Genomic DNA, 13,459 nt, shown 5'->3' with positions numbered 1-13,459 from the left:
GGCTTTACAAATAAATTTGATTTGATTTAGGTGTGGTCAGTTGACCACAAATCTGTCTTGCTCATATCGCAATCGGTGCAATTCTCTGAGTGTGGTGACAATGTCCAGTGACCGATCTAATTGCCATCCAATCACAATATCTAAATATAGGCTAAGCAATGTGAAGAGACTAATAGTGGGATCTAACAGGCATTTTCAGGGCAAGCTAAACAAATGGGCTCATAGCATGGGCTCATAGCATCTGATTTTTATGATCAGAAATGTAAAGAAAATTTCACATTAAAATGACAAGTTATGTTATTATTCCAGTTATTCCATCTAGCCCATATGCGCATGTCCAGAGTTAATTATATTGTTATATTGTTTACACTGCATTTTTTGTTTATTCTATTTTTATTTTTACTTCTCCACTGTACTATAATTCTATGACCTGTACCATGTCTTCTACTACCTGTAGCTCCCCTTCCCCCTCCCTGCTATGATGCCTGAATTTCCCCCAAGGGGATCAATAAAGGTTGAATATCGTATCTTATCTTATCTAAACTCCAACCTGTCTTTTAGAAAACAAGACTATATATATATGTATATATATGCACTGCAGCTGAACGTGGGAAAGAGAATCGATCTGAAACCTGACCTGACAGTAAAATCACAACACAGGCCCAAAGTTAAGTTAAGCCTATCCCTCCTGATAAAAGATCACATCGTCTCTTGTGGCACACGCCGCTTCCTCTGCATCTACTGGTCTAGACGGCGTTTTAGAAACTGCACTGAAAACAAGAAAGAAAGAAAAGGAAAATCAACTACTGACTACTAGAATCAAACACACAATGATTGTTCTCTCTTCCCATTAGGACCAAGGCTGCAAAACACAACAAGAACTTTTGTCCAATCCAGGTCAAGCATGGGAGACTAGAGTGTAGGTAGCGCGCACACACACACACACACACACACACACACACACACACACACAGAGGACTGTTCACTGAGAGAGAGAGAGAGAGAGAGAGAGAGAGAGAGAGAGAGAGAGAGAGAGAGAGAGAGAGAGAGAGAGAGTTAGTTATCTAACCCTCTTTTATTCTATTCCGCTTCGTTCCCCTCGGCTACAGCGGAGCTCTCTCTCCCCCTCCCCCTCTCTCTCTCTCTCTCTCTCTCTCTCTCTCTCTCTCTCTCTCACTAAATGGGGCATATAATCCAGGTGAGGGAGGGGAGCCTAAATCAGCAATGATAAATCTGGATTAACGCATGTCAGTAAAGTGGCTTAGTATTCCCGAGGGCCTGGCGTTCACACATGAGCCCATTTTATAACCACAAATGGTTCAGAGCAATGATCTGATCACCTCTCTGGACTCTCCAGTCTTCATAGTGGAGTCGTAGTTTTCATCAAGAGATTACTGCACAGCGCTGTACTGTACTACAGGCTGGTTTCAGGGTTTAGCAGTTGTCAGCATTCTTTTATTTTTACAAGAAGCAACAGTATTGCTAATGGCAGAGTAGATGACCATTACTCCCTTTGGGGCAATGAAAACACTGCAACATCTTCTTCTTCTTGTGAATTTCCGGCAGTCTAGACACCTGTCGGCGTATTGCTGCCTAACTACAATCTAGTTTACACTCTTCTTCTTCTTCTCATCTTCAAAACACATTACTATCGTCTCTGCCTCCTTCTTCTCTGCTCCTCATGTCTGTCTCCTTCTTCTCTGCTCCTCTTGTCTGTCTCCTTCTTCTCTGCTCCTCTTGTCTGTCTCCTTCTTCTCTGCTCCTCTTGTCTGTCTCCTTCTTCTCTGCTCCTCTTGTCTGTCTCCTTCTTCTCTGCTCCTCTTGTCATACAATCACAATCCAAACATCATCTCATCTCTCGACCCCCCAAGAGGGGGAACCCTCTTCTCTCTCCACCACCTCCACAATCTCAAATATCAATGACATCATAAACAATGTTTTGACATATGGCTATGGAATGACACTATTGATTGCGGGGAGGGTGGATGTGACAAGATTGAGATGGATATAATGGGCTCTATTGCACATAGATCATAATCCTGTCAATAATTCATCCCACATGTATTGGAAAATATCCTTAGAAAAGAGAAAATGGGTGGTATTGACATCAGAATTTGTTGGCATCATTTTTATTTTCTAAAAAAACATAATGCATGGGTTCAGTGGGAGGGGCCCAGGGTTTGACATCGGCATATGATTGGTCGCTCAGTCATACTAAGCGCATTTTATTTCGTGTTGTTTAAAGGCAACATTATTTACATCACTGTATTCTGTGAACGAACACGCGGCCCTTTGCAGTCATTGGCTCCCTGGTAAATCAGCTGACTTTAGAAACGCCAAGTGATTGCAGAAAAAACGGTACAATATCCAAGGCACGAGCTAACTTATTCATAATGATTGACCGACACTAAAAAAAATGCTTAATTCCACAAAATGTGTAACGCTAGTGCCAGACAGAGCAGTCAGACATTTGACCAGATGCCAAATTATGCAAATTAATGGGTACATTATATTTGATGTTTAGGCCCCACAGTCAGCCCGCCCATCTGCACTTGATTGGACTGCTTTCAGAAGCCTATAGGTTACTGTATCTCACGGAGGAGATCAAACTGGGAACGAGGTGGTTACTGTATTTCAGAAAATAAAAAATAGACCGGTCAAATTAGTTGGAACATAAAGACGAAGACACATACATGAATGAATCTCCAGAAATGTTGTAGTAATCGGTAACTGACTGGACAGAATAGTAATATTGTGTGACTGAGAATCATATTTGCGTTAGAATTCCATAGGCTGCTATTATAAAGCAATGGTTATAACGATTTACATTCGTCGTTACATCGTAACTTAAAATAAAAGCATAAAGCACTTACCCAAACATCTTATTGTCCTCCGTCCACTGATTTATTATAGACGAGCTGGTCAGCCCCGATGGCTGCCTCATTCATCCCTACTCATTATTCCGTTATCGGTCTATATTATATACAAACGGTTGTAAACGCTATTGCGGGATTTACATTGGGCTCTTCATACAAAATTATTTTACATCAAATAAAACATTTACATATAGCTTAAAAATGAGCGCATTGGTATATGTCCCGTTACATGTTCAGCTTGTCGCGGTGGTGCTGGTCGTCGAGCCTTGGTGTGTGCTGCTCCAATTCAGATGATGCTCGCCTTTGATTTAAAAATGTCTCCACTTGCTCGTCGATGATGTGGTGACTTAAAGTTATACACCTGCCCGTTCAGGTGCATTAAAAAAAAATATGTACACAATTTACAAGATACGAGTGACGGCCATTTGTGGTCCAAGGCTATTGAATGCGGTCGTCTGGCGCGTCGTTCCTCCCGACAGTCGAGTCCACTTGCTGCCACAGGCTCATCCGAAGTACGCACAAGAGTTGTGTAGTTGTTTGGTTTCACCACAAGAGGGCGGTTGTACCCTGCTCTATCTTTGTTATGGTTCTACCACATACAATGGTGCCTTGAAATGATCTACAGGGTTTTTAGGATTGTTGCGACATTTTAGCAATTCAAACGTGACACCAGAAGTCGTGTACATTTGTCAGCAACGTGTATGGCTCCGTGGTTTACCCCCAGTAATTAATTAAAATTAACAAATGTCATTACAAATGCCGCCCTCGAGTAGATTTAACTAGTAAACTGAATATGATAACCCTGACTGTGTCGCCCTCCAGTGGATTTATTCACATACTGATGGAAGACAAAAGGGCAGCAGGTGTCTGGGGATCCTTTTCCCATTGTGGCTCAAATGTCTTTAAAAACAACGCACCTAATAGACATCCTACTCAAACAAATCTTTATTGATCAGCATTGGTGTCACAATACAAAACATTCTCTTTCAATAATTGTTGAAAATTAACATTTCGTAAACAAATCCAAGGTAAAGGTAGCTAGCTCAAATGTATTTCAAACATGTCCTACAAGTTATGAGTTAGGCTTGCAAGATGATGTGACCTGGAGTAATGTTATACATTCAAGAATTAACATTTAAAGTACACACATGAAATTATAAAGCAATTATTTAAATTAAAGCTTGGGTATGGGTTCAATGTTGAAATCAACCCAGACATTGATGTAACATACGTATGTATGTGTTCTGAATTATGTGTTCAAAAAGGTAATTAAGCAGTTTCTTAATTCTCGTCTTTTCTACACTCGATTTTTTTATACAGTGAGAGAAAAGGGCTCCCAAAAGGTTAAAAATGTATTTTACAAAAATTAAAATGGAAAACCACTTGAATGCCAAAAGTACCTATTTATTCAAATAGCGCATAGATTAGGAAGTGGAAGATGTAGACTACAGAAGGCAAACTAAAGCTCTTGATGATAATGAAGGAAGAGCTTTAGCTTGAAACGCATCAAGCAAATAAAGGCTTGTGCTTTTGCATTCAAGTGGTTTCCCGTCTTTCAGTTTTTGACAGCAAATCTCTTAAAATGATGTCAAGAGACTGTAAACAATGACTGCTGCACAGCAGGTTCTCTCTAGGGGAGGAAATGTGGCTAACACTATACATACTGTAACAATATCAATGAAATATATATTAATCACATGATGAAAATATATTAATCGATCTACATCTGAACTAGCACAATAGACAACAAGATCACCATTAGAATAGTGCATAGTAGGATATTTCAACTACTACAGTACTACTACATTTTGTCCACTGTGTTTTATCTAGGGTAGGTTTCCCATTAACTTGCTAACCAAGTATCTTAAAAAAAAAGATCATTGTTATGAAATGTTATAGAATTTCCTTGGCTGAAACACAAGTGGTCTGTCTTTTGAGAGAATCATCAGCATGTCTATTTTCATACAATGGCTTTGGGAAACCTACTCTAGCATAGTTCATTCATTCTGGCCTCCTTTGCATTTTGGTCATCAAACATTTGGCCTCTGATATGTCCCTAACCTTACATAGCACTTTGCAACATACACAATATCACTTTACCTTAGAAAACTGGTCTGGTAGTGTCTGGTAGCTATGCATACAAATCCTCTACAATAAGTTCCAGCATTTAAAAAATATAACAAGTCTCAACACAAGGTAATTTGAAGTCAACTTGAGTCTCTCCCCACAACATGATAATGGCTGGTCTAGATCAAGATGGTTTCAACCAGCCAACAGCTCCATGCCATGATAGTCATTCACGCTTGTACAATATGTGTTCTAGGGATGTGCACAAGTTCACATTTTCCTGGTCAGTTAATTGGTGAGAGGTCTGAACAAATAACCGTATATTCGGTGTGTGCAGATGTTCACAGGCTAGAATAGAATAGATGACGGCTAAAAAATAAAACAATTCTCACCGCAGCTTCTGGCAGTCTTCCATCGAACTTGTACTCATTGTGCTAGGCTAATTTGACTAGCTAGGTCCATCGTTCTCACTTGTTGCATAAACAGATGCTTTTTTAGTTTTTTTGATGAGTCAGCCTTGTGGGCACGGTGCCACCGTAGAACTCTGGTCCACATGTCCCACACTAGACAAGCGTTTCATGACATTTTCTTGACACTTGCCAAGGGGCTACGTAGCAGCCAGCTACTGAGCCAAGAAGGAATAACAGCAGCGCATGCAGGCCAGAGGGCAGCCAGGAACAGAGCTCCAAGCTCAGGTTAATGATACCATACTCCCTCCTAGTGGCTGAAGTGCTTCTCAGTGAGTCAACATGGTTGCACTAATGAAATTCTTAATAACCGGCATATAAAAAAAATTAAAAAGAGAAGAAAAACCACATAACAAAAGTCGACTTTGATTCCTGCGAACGATTATCCGGTTATTCCGTTTTGATGACCCACCCCTAATGTGTTCCAAAGGGGCTTAGCTCTCCAGAGGTGCCCGCAGGGGAATACAGCCATCCATCTCCAAAGACTCTGGCCAGCCTTCATACTTGTTGCTGTTCTTGCTGTTTTTCATACGCTAGGGGACACAAACACACAGGCAGAAACAGGTGTTAACAGAACAGATTCAGGGCAAATTTTTCAAGTTCTCCCAATCTTCAAATCAAATGGACCTATGGTATATACAGCATGTACAATAATGCTGTATATACCATATATATATATTTATTCTCACCATATATATATATATATATATATATATATATATATATATATATATATATATATATATATATATTAGGGCTGTCAGTTTATCGCGTTTAGATAAATTAATTACACAGCAAATTATCACGTTTTTTTTAATCTCATTCATCCCATAAGAACGTAGAATACACATTTACAGATTTTTTTTTTTTTATAAATATGGGCTATTTGCATGTTCTTGGTATCTGATTCTAGGGACATCTATGGATCTCAGGGAATGTATTCGCAGTGTCAGAAATACTGTGTCTGTTACTAGGCTTCAGTAAATTGTAATGAACCAAATGAGAATATCAATAAATTTTTTTTTTATCTTTGACTGTGAATAACACCATGCTCAAATTGACCAGACCTAAAAAATCTAAGCAAATTAATAGATGGAAGATGATTAAACAGAAGGTTTTGTAGATACAGTACTGAATTCTGCCATCCGGACACATGCAATTTGAAATATGATTATAGAATATAGAATATCAGGCATAAAATGGTTATGCGATTAAAATGTGATTAATTCGATTAATTAATTACAAATCCTGTAATTAATTAGATACATTTTTTTTATCGCCTGACAGCACTAATATATATATTTGACCTACTCTCGGCTAGTATTAATATTAATAGTATTAGTAATACCCATTCAATATGCACATGATAGAACATATTTATATGGCATAATATATGTAGCAAATACATCTGTAACCCTTTTACATATCTGTAGATACTATATCTATATCTGTACATATCCCCTACCTACTCTTACTAATTATGCTGCTGACCAGTATGACTTACTACCATAGTGTCTTTATACCTGTATCACTGTACATATTATATGACAACTCTAAATACATCAGTACAACTACAACATTCATACAACACTATGGGGGAGATAGTGGCTCGGGAGGTAGCCGTCGCCTGGTAATCTGGTGGTTCCCGGCTCGATTCCCACTCCTCCCAGGCAGTGTGTCGAAGTGTCCTTGAGCAAGACACTTAACCCCCAACTGTTCCCAATGAGCAGGTTGGCACCTTGCATGGTTGCCTCTGGTCGGTGTGTGAATGGGTGAATGTGAGGAACGAATTGTAAAGCGCTTTGGATAAAAGCACAATTTACCATTCATACCTGTATCACTGTACATATTATATTACAACTCTGTACATACATCAGTACAACTAGACTGGCCTTCTCCTGCTTTAAGAAGACAGAGACATTGGCTGCAATTGATCTTCAAATGTATCCATTATGACTATCCTGCCTATCTAAAGTAGTTGATGTTCCTTTTTCTTGCACTTATCGTCTAAGACACTCTGTACAGTATTTCTTTTCACAGTTTCTGCGTTCTCAAAAGCAATGGCCAAGAAATCCTTCATGTTCAAAGCCCCTTCGGACTGGAATAACCTACCTGCGATAATTTGATCCATATCTCTTTAAAAACGCTCTATGTTCTAACTTTATGGTTATTGTACATGCTTCCTCGGTGGGGCTCCTGCGCTGGTGAGGGGATGTGGGGCATAGCAGTCCTGTATGCGGGTGTTACGGGTTAGCTAGTTGGCTCTACTCCTTAGGCGGGGGGGGATTGGTTGATTTGGGGCGCTCATGGGCGGGATGGCTGTGCTCCGCTTCTCCTGCCAGTCCTGGAGCTCAATATCTATTACAGCTTGTATTCTACTCACCCTTTTAACGTTTTGTTGGGCCTTTCTCGCAGCGGCTGCCTGGCGGTGTCATCGTGGGGTAAGCATATTAGTTTGCCCTGCGGTGGCATCGTCAGGTGGCTGCCGTGGAGTAGGCCTATTATGATGGAGAATGAGCGCCATATCCTCTTATAATGTTTACTTGTTCTGTTGTATGTTTTTGTATGCGTCTCTTTTATTTATTTATTTGTTGTGTGTTATGTGTTCTGTATTACATTGCACAAAATGTGGGACCCTCTCGAAAACGAGATACTGTATCTCAAGTGGTTTTCCCAATAAAGAATTTCAATATAACTACAACATTCATACATTCAACACTACACTCAGTAGTACTAATTTATATAATTTATACCCAGTTTAATCACCTGTACATTGTATATATTGCTGTTGCACTTTACTGTTACATTTGCACTCTGGTTGGATGCCAAACCTCTTTTCGTTGTACTGTACTTGTGCTGTATAATGACAAATTAATTATACATTTGAATCGAATCTAATATAACCTCAAGCCCGCCCTCTTTTCTTGATCATCCAATCACAAGTGTTGCTTTCCTCTTGACAGATAGATCAAAATATACCAGGCTCCAGTCAGGCAGGGTTTTTTGGGCTTTGACATCGGCTTTAGTCGGACACAGGCCTTATACATTTAAAATAGGCCATGTAGGCCTAGTATTTAATAGGTTAGACGTTAAATATTACATTTAGTGTTGCTCACACTATATATTTGTTGCCAATAATTGTCTTTTGTTGTCTGCCAACATTGGGGCTGTTGGAACAAATTCAGAGATTTGAATATTAAAATAATGTACACTATTCAAACACTAAAATTGCCTTTTTTATTATTTATGTATAACTTTTTTTAAATAAATATTATGTAGCAAGAAAAGCATCATCTGTTGGTAATTCCAAATGTTTATTAGTAATGTTAGACAGTGGTGCGTTATTGAAATCATCTGGAGTGACACGCACCACGTGCACGCGCGCTCCCGGCGCGTGTGCGAGCTCCCGCGAATGCGCATTTAATGTCCCCTCGCTTGGGCACAGACTAAAGACAGTGCCTAATTGCGTCTACGAATGGAATGTAACACGTCTTCACAACAAGGTAGGTGTGAATGTGTCTGAGAACGTATTTAACACACCTGACGACCGGTGCTATTGATATGCAAATAGCGAGTGAGGTTACACACCGTGCTACCCAGTCCCATGAACAACGCATGCCTGATGTTAGAACAAACCAATAGCTTTGAGTAGTTAGAGTGCCCCCTAGTGGACAAAACGTACATAACAACTGATAGTGTACTGTAGACACTAGTCTATAGATATTTGAGCACAACAATTTTTATATAATTTGAATATTCAAAATAATAAAGCATAGAAATTTGAAGGGATTATATAGGAAGATTGACAGTCCTACTGCCTGCTCTTTCTTTCTCTCTCTCCCTCCATCCATCCAGTGAGTGAGTGAGTGAGTGAGTGAGTGAGTGAGTGAGTGAGTGAGTGAGTGAGTGAGTGAGTGAGTGAGTGAGTGAGTGAGTGAGAGTGAGTGTGTGTGTGTGTGTGTGTGTGTGTGCGTGCGTGCGTGCGCGTGCGTGAACAGGCGTGTGTTATAGGCTGGCACACAATCTGTGAAAAAGCTAAAGTTGCTGTGAAGCAGATGATCAGTTTAGCGGAGTAGGCTAGTGGTCAGACAAGAGATGGATACCGTTATAAAAGGTTTGACTGTATATAGCCCTGCTTTAACTCTTTGGTGGCCACCCACTTTCCCCATCTGTACCGCCTGGCTCCAGCGTTATTGACCATTTTAGCGATGTTTGCAGACCCATCGTGTGTTCTGTATTATAGCTATGGAGACAATAGTATGGCTCATTTGACAGGCATTGTTCATAGTCCATTACTGACTAATCAGTTCATTATTTTCTACACACTGTAGTTTGTAGTTTATTACACGCTAAACATCGCCCATTACCAAAATAATCCAGTCTTTTTCCATAGATTGCGAGATATGACGCGTTATATGCAATAAGGCCATATCGTTCTGGTTGATCGCCTGAAACCCCAAATACTCCCAAATCAAAAATAATCCAGTCTTTTTCCATAGATCGTGAGATATGACGCGTTATATGCAATAAGCCCATATCGTTCTGGTTGATCGCCTGCAACCCCAAATAAAAAGGTATATACCATGTACATATGTGCCTTCACAAAATCATCAAGGGGGGGGGGTCGTTTCAACTAGAAACTGCGATCGTGTTTGTCGAGCATGTTTTATGTCCGGTAAAACATGACACTGTGATCGTTACAGAAGCAGTTTTTTTACGTTAAAAAAATACCAGCAGGTTACCTAAGATAGGCCTTACTTCAGTCAGAAAGTACTCTAAAATTAATCGCAATTACTCGTGTATATTGGGCATGTCTACCATACGGGAAATAATAGCTCTGAGGCACCAAATCTTCCACCGATTGCTATGTTGTGATCCACTCCTAGGCGGAAAGAGCCGGAGGTAAACTCAGTACTGGCCCAGGCTGGAAGACAACTGATATCCCCAGTTCAAAAGGTAGGCGATACTGCCACCTGGTGAGATTCGATGGCCATTGCAATTCCAACATAGGCAGATGAGCCAGGGAGACCTAGAGGGCTCCGGCTGACCGTATAGAACGGGGATCAAAGGAAAAATATGAGTTAATGAACAAAGCAGGTTAACTTGCCACCTACAATTATTTTTCATTCAACAAGCCACATTCTTTGGCGAGGATTCCAGTGGAAAGTAAGGCTGAGCCCGAATGTTCGAACGTTACTTTGGCATTCAAATTCTAAATCAAATCTTTTTATTTGTAATACTTTTTTTTAATATATTCTATTTATTCTGTCTAAACCAATGGGGTTTATATTCATTAAATAAAGTTGATTTAATAAAAAAGAAAGACTAATTTAATCAGATTAATCACTTTATTCAAATTGAGGATTTAGTTTGAGGATATTTAAATATAAAAAAAAATATTTTGAATTTTTTTATTTTATTTATTATATATTTTTTTAAATTAAAAACGAAGGTTCGAACGTTAGTTCGAAAAACCCTGACGAAGTTTGAATCCCAAAAACAGGCTTCAGGGACAGCCTTAGTGGAAAGCATACAGAAATACCTACAAATTGTGCCGTTTGTTTGGTTTCAAATACATAGCCTGTGCGTTATTTTTGTTTGTCCAAGGGAACTAACAGTTGTGATTGGAGGATCAAGAAAAGAAGGCAGATTGGAGATCGGTTTCATTGTGCTTTATCATTCTAATTTAAAATCAGATTGGGCCTCAAGTCTGGCGACACCGGTCAGTCTGGTTCAGGCAGGGCCTTGACACCAGTGAGCATGGTGGGGTTCTCACAAACCCTGCCAGTCCGCTTCAAGTCAGGTCAAGTGTTCCTTTATTAATCCCCTCTGGAAAATTCAGGTGTCATAGCAGCGTGGGAGAAGGGGGTGGGGGGTCGTCCAGGCAGGGGCCTGATTGGCTCGTAGGGCAGACATCTAACTTTGACCCATCGGTGGGACAGCTGCCCCCTTTCCTTTAGAATCAGACGTGGACCACATTACATTGGCTGCCATTTGAGAAGAATTAGCCTTTGTGTGGATGAGCACAGCCACTGACATCAACACATGGATAGCGGTGTTCTACCTGCTCAAAGGGACTCTTATTCTCGATCCCCTTGGCTCCTACGAACACCCAGCTGTCTCTAAAGGCCAGCTCCTTCACCGCCGTGCTGCCCAGCTCCTCGAACAGCCGTCGAGCCTCATCGTTCATTCTGAAAGAAATGAAGAAACGACATTGGGTTTGATGTTCATGAAGTGGACAGAGATAACATTATTTCATTTCAACCTTTATTTAAAATCGTAAGCATCTGAGGTTTCCCTCATTTACAGAAACGACGATTGTACAGTACATAATAAAAACAATATTCACAGAAATTTAAACACCAGAGTAAAACAAATTAAAAACGTTTAAAAATAATTTTAAAATATCAACTAAAACAGTTACAGGTAGTATTATGTTATCATGACAAGTATTGTCTCATAAATAATTGCGATTAACAATTGAATTGCTGAAATCCAATATCTTCCCCCGATGAGTGAAATCGTAAGTGGCTTTGCAACAAGATCCATGTTGCTCACACGGTGCTACATTGCAATGATAATGGCAGAGCAAGTTGGTAAACTCGCCAGGGTTTGTGCATCCACTGACACAGCATTTCACCCAAGGTAACGATATACATACTACTATACTGTAATATACATATCCTAAAAAATATATACATACTATATCATTTTTAGTTAATCAAAAAGGCATATCACATTGTAATTTGTACTGTAAAACATTGTAATATGATAGAATAGAAATAGAATAGAAATACTTTTATTATCCCGTGGGAAATTTGACACTGCAAAACATTTAAACATTTAGACAGGACAGGTCACGAATTAGAATAATAACACAAATCAATCAAGTTGCCTAGGATAAGAGTAGAGTAAAATAGAATGAAATAAAATATACAGAAATAAATACAGTAAAAATTTACTGAGCATGGGGGAAGGGGGGGGGGGGGGTACAGGTAGTAAAAAAACAACACAGCAGTGTAAACAATTTGGTCAATATAATTGAACTATCTAACTAAATGAAATATATATTCACAGTGTCACATAAGGTGCAGTATGCTTCAGGTAGTGTATTGTCCTCCTTGGGTTCCTATTAGTCCAAGGTCAATGTCTGGCAGCCGTCGCTGCCCCCTGTTTTGGAGCCTGGAGGCCGCTAGTCGCGGCCTCCTGCCCCTATTGAGCTGCCGCTCTGTGCTCAGTGATGCAGTGAGGCACAGTGATGCATTGTATAGTCTGATGGCTGTTGGAATGAAGGACTTCCTGTGCCGTTCAGTGCTGCATTTGGGTAGTGTGAGCCTAGCACTGAACATGCTCCTCCTGTCAGCCAAGTCTGTGTATAGTGGGTGGGTGGGGTTTTCCCTGATGGCCTGGAGCTTAGCAAGGCTCCTCCTCTCCGCCACCCTCGCTAGAGAGTCCAGCTCCACCCCAACCACGCTGCTGGCCTTCCTGACCAGCTTATCCAGCCTGGTTGTGTCCACTGCTCTCAGTCCGCTGCCCCAGCAGGTCACAGCATACAAGAAGGCGCCCGCCACCACCGACTCATAGAACATCCTCAACATCCTTGTACAGACATTGAAGGATCTCAGCCTTCTGAGGAAGTAGAGTCGACTCTGGCCCTTCTTGTATAGTGCCTCTGCATGTTTTGACCCGTTCAGTTTGTTGTCGATGTGCACACCGAGGTATTTGTACACCTCCACCATGTCCACATCAACTCCCCTGATGGAAACAAGGGTCACAGGTGCACTCCTCCTCCTCCCCAGATCCACAACAGTTCCTTGGTCTTCGCCACATTTAGCTGCAGGTGTTTTTTTTTTTTTTTTTTTAACTTTATTTTTTAGCGTTTATCGCTTTTCTGGTCAAGTATGACCGACAGAAACAGGTTGAAACGGGATGTAGAGCAGGGGAAGACATTCTGAGAAATGACGGCGGGTCCGGGAATCGAACTCGTGTCCCCCAGATCCGTGACGAGCACGGTTTTCCCCGACGCAGAAATAGCGCCGAGATATGCGG

General features: G+C 40.5%; 1 protein-coding gene across 2 annotated transcripts in view; it reads right to left on the bottom strand.

Moving 5' to 3' along the window:
* Positions 1–3,803: 3,803 nt before the first annotated feature.
* Positions 3,804–13,459, bottom strand: part of fam3a (FAM3 metabolism regulating signaling molecule A) — a 30,431-nt gene continuing 20,775 nt past the window's right edge. For both annotated transcript variants that reach the window (XM_084333216.1, XM_084333217.1), the window contains exons 9-10: positions 11,475–11,601; positions 3,804–5,943 (exon numbers count right to left, since the gene is read on the bottom strand). In XM_084333216.1, the coding sequence (XP_084189342.1) occupies positions 5,845–5,943; positions 11,475–11,601 (226 nt within the window). In that variant the 3' untranslated portion in view covers positions 3,804–5,844. The remainder of the gene's footprint in view (positions 5,944–11,474; positions 11,602–13,459) is intronic.

Source organism: Notolepis coatsorum, assembly GCF_963971535.1.
Source record: "Notolepis coatsorum genome assembly, chromosome: 17".
NCBI lineage: Eukaryota > Metazoa > Chordata > Actinopteri > Aulopiformes > Paralepididae > Notolepis > Notolepis coatsorum.
This window is presented reverse-complemented; position numbering and strand designations above follow the sequence as displayed.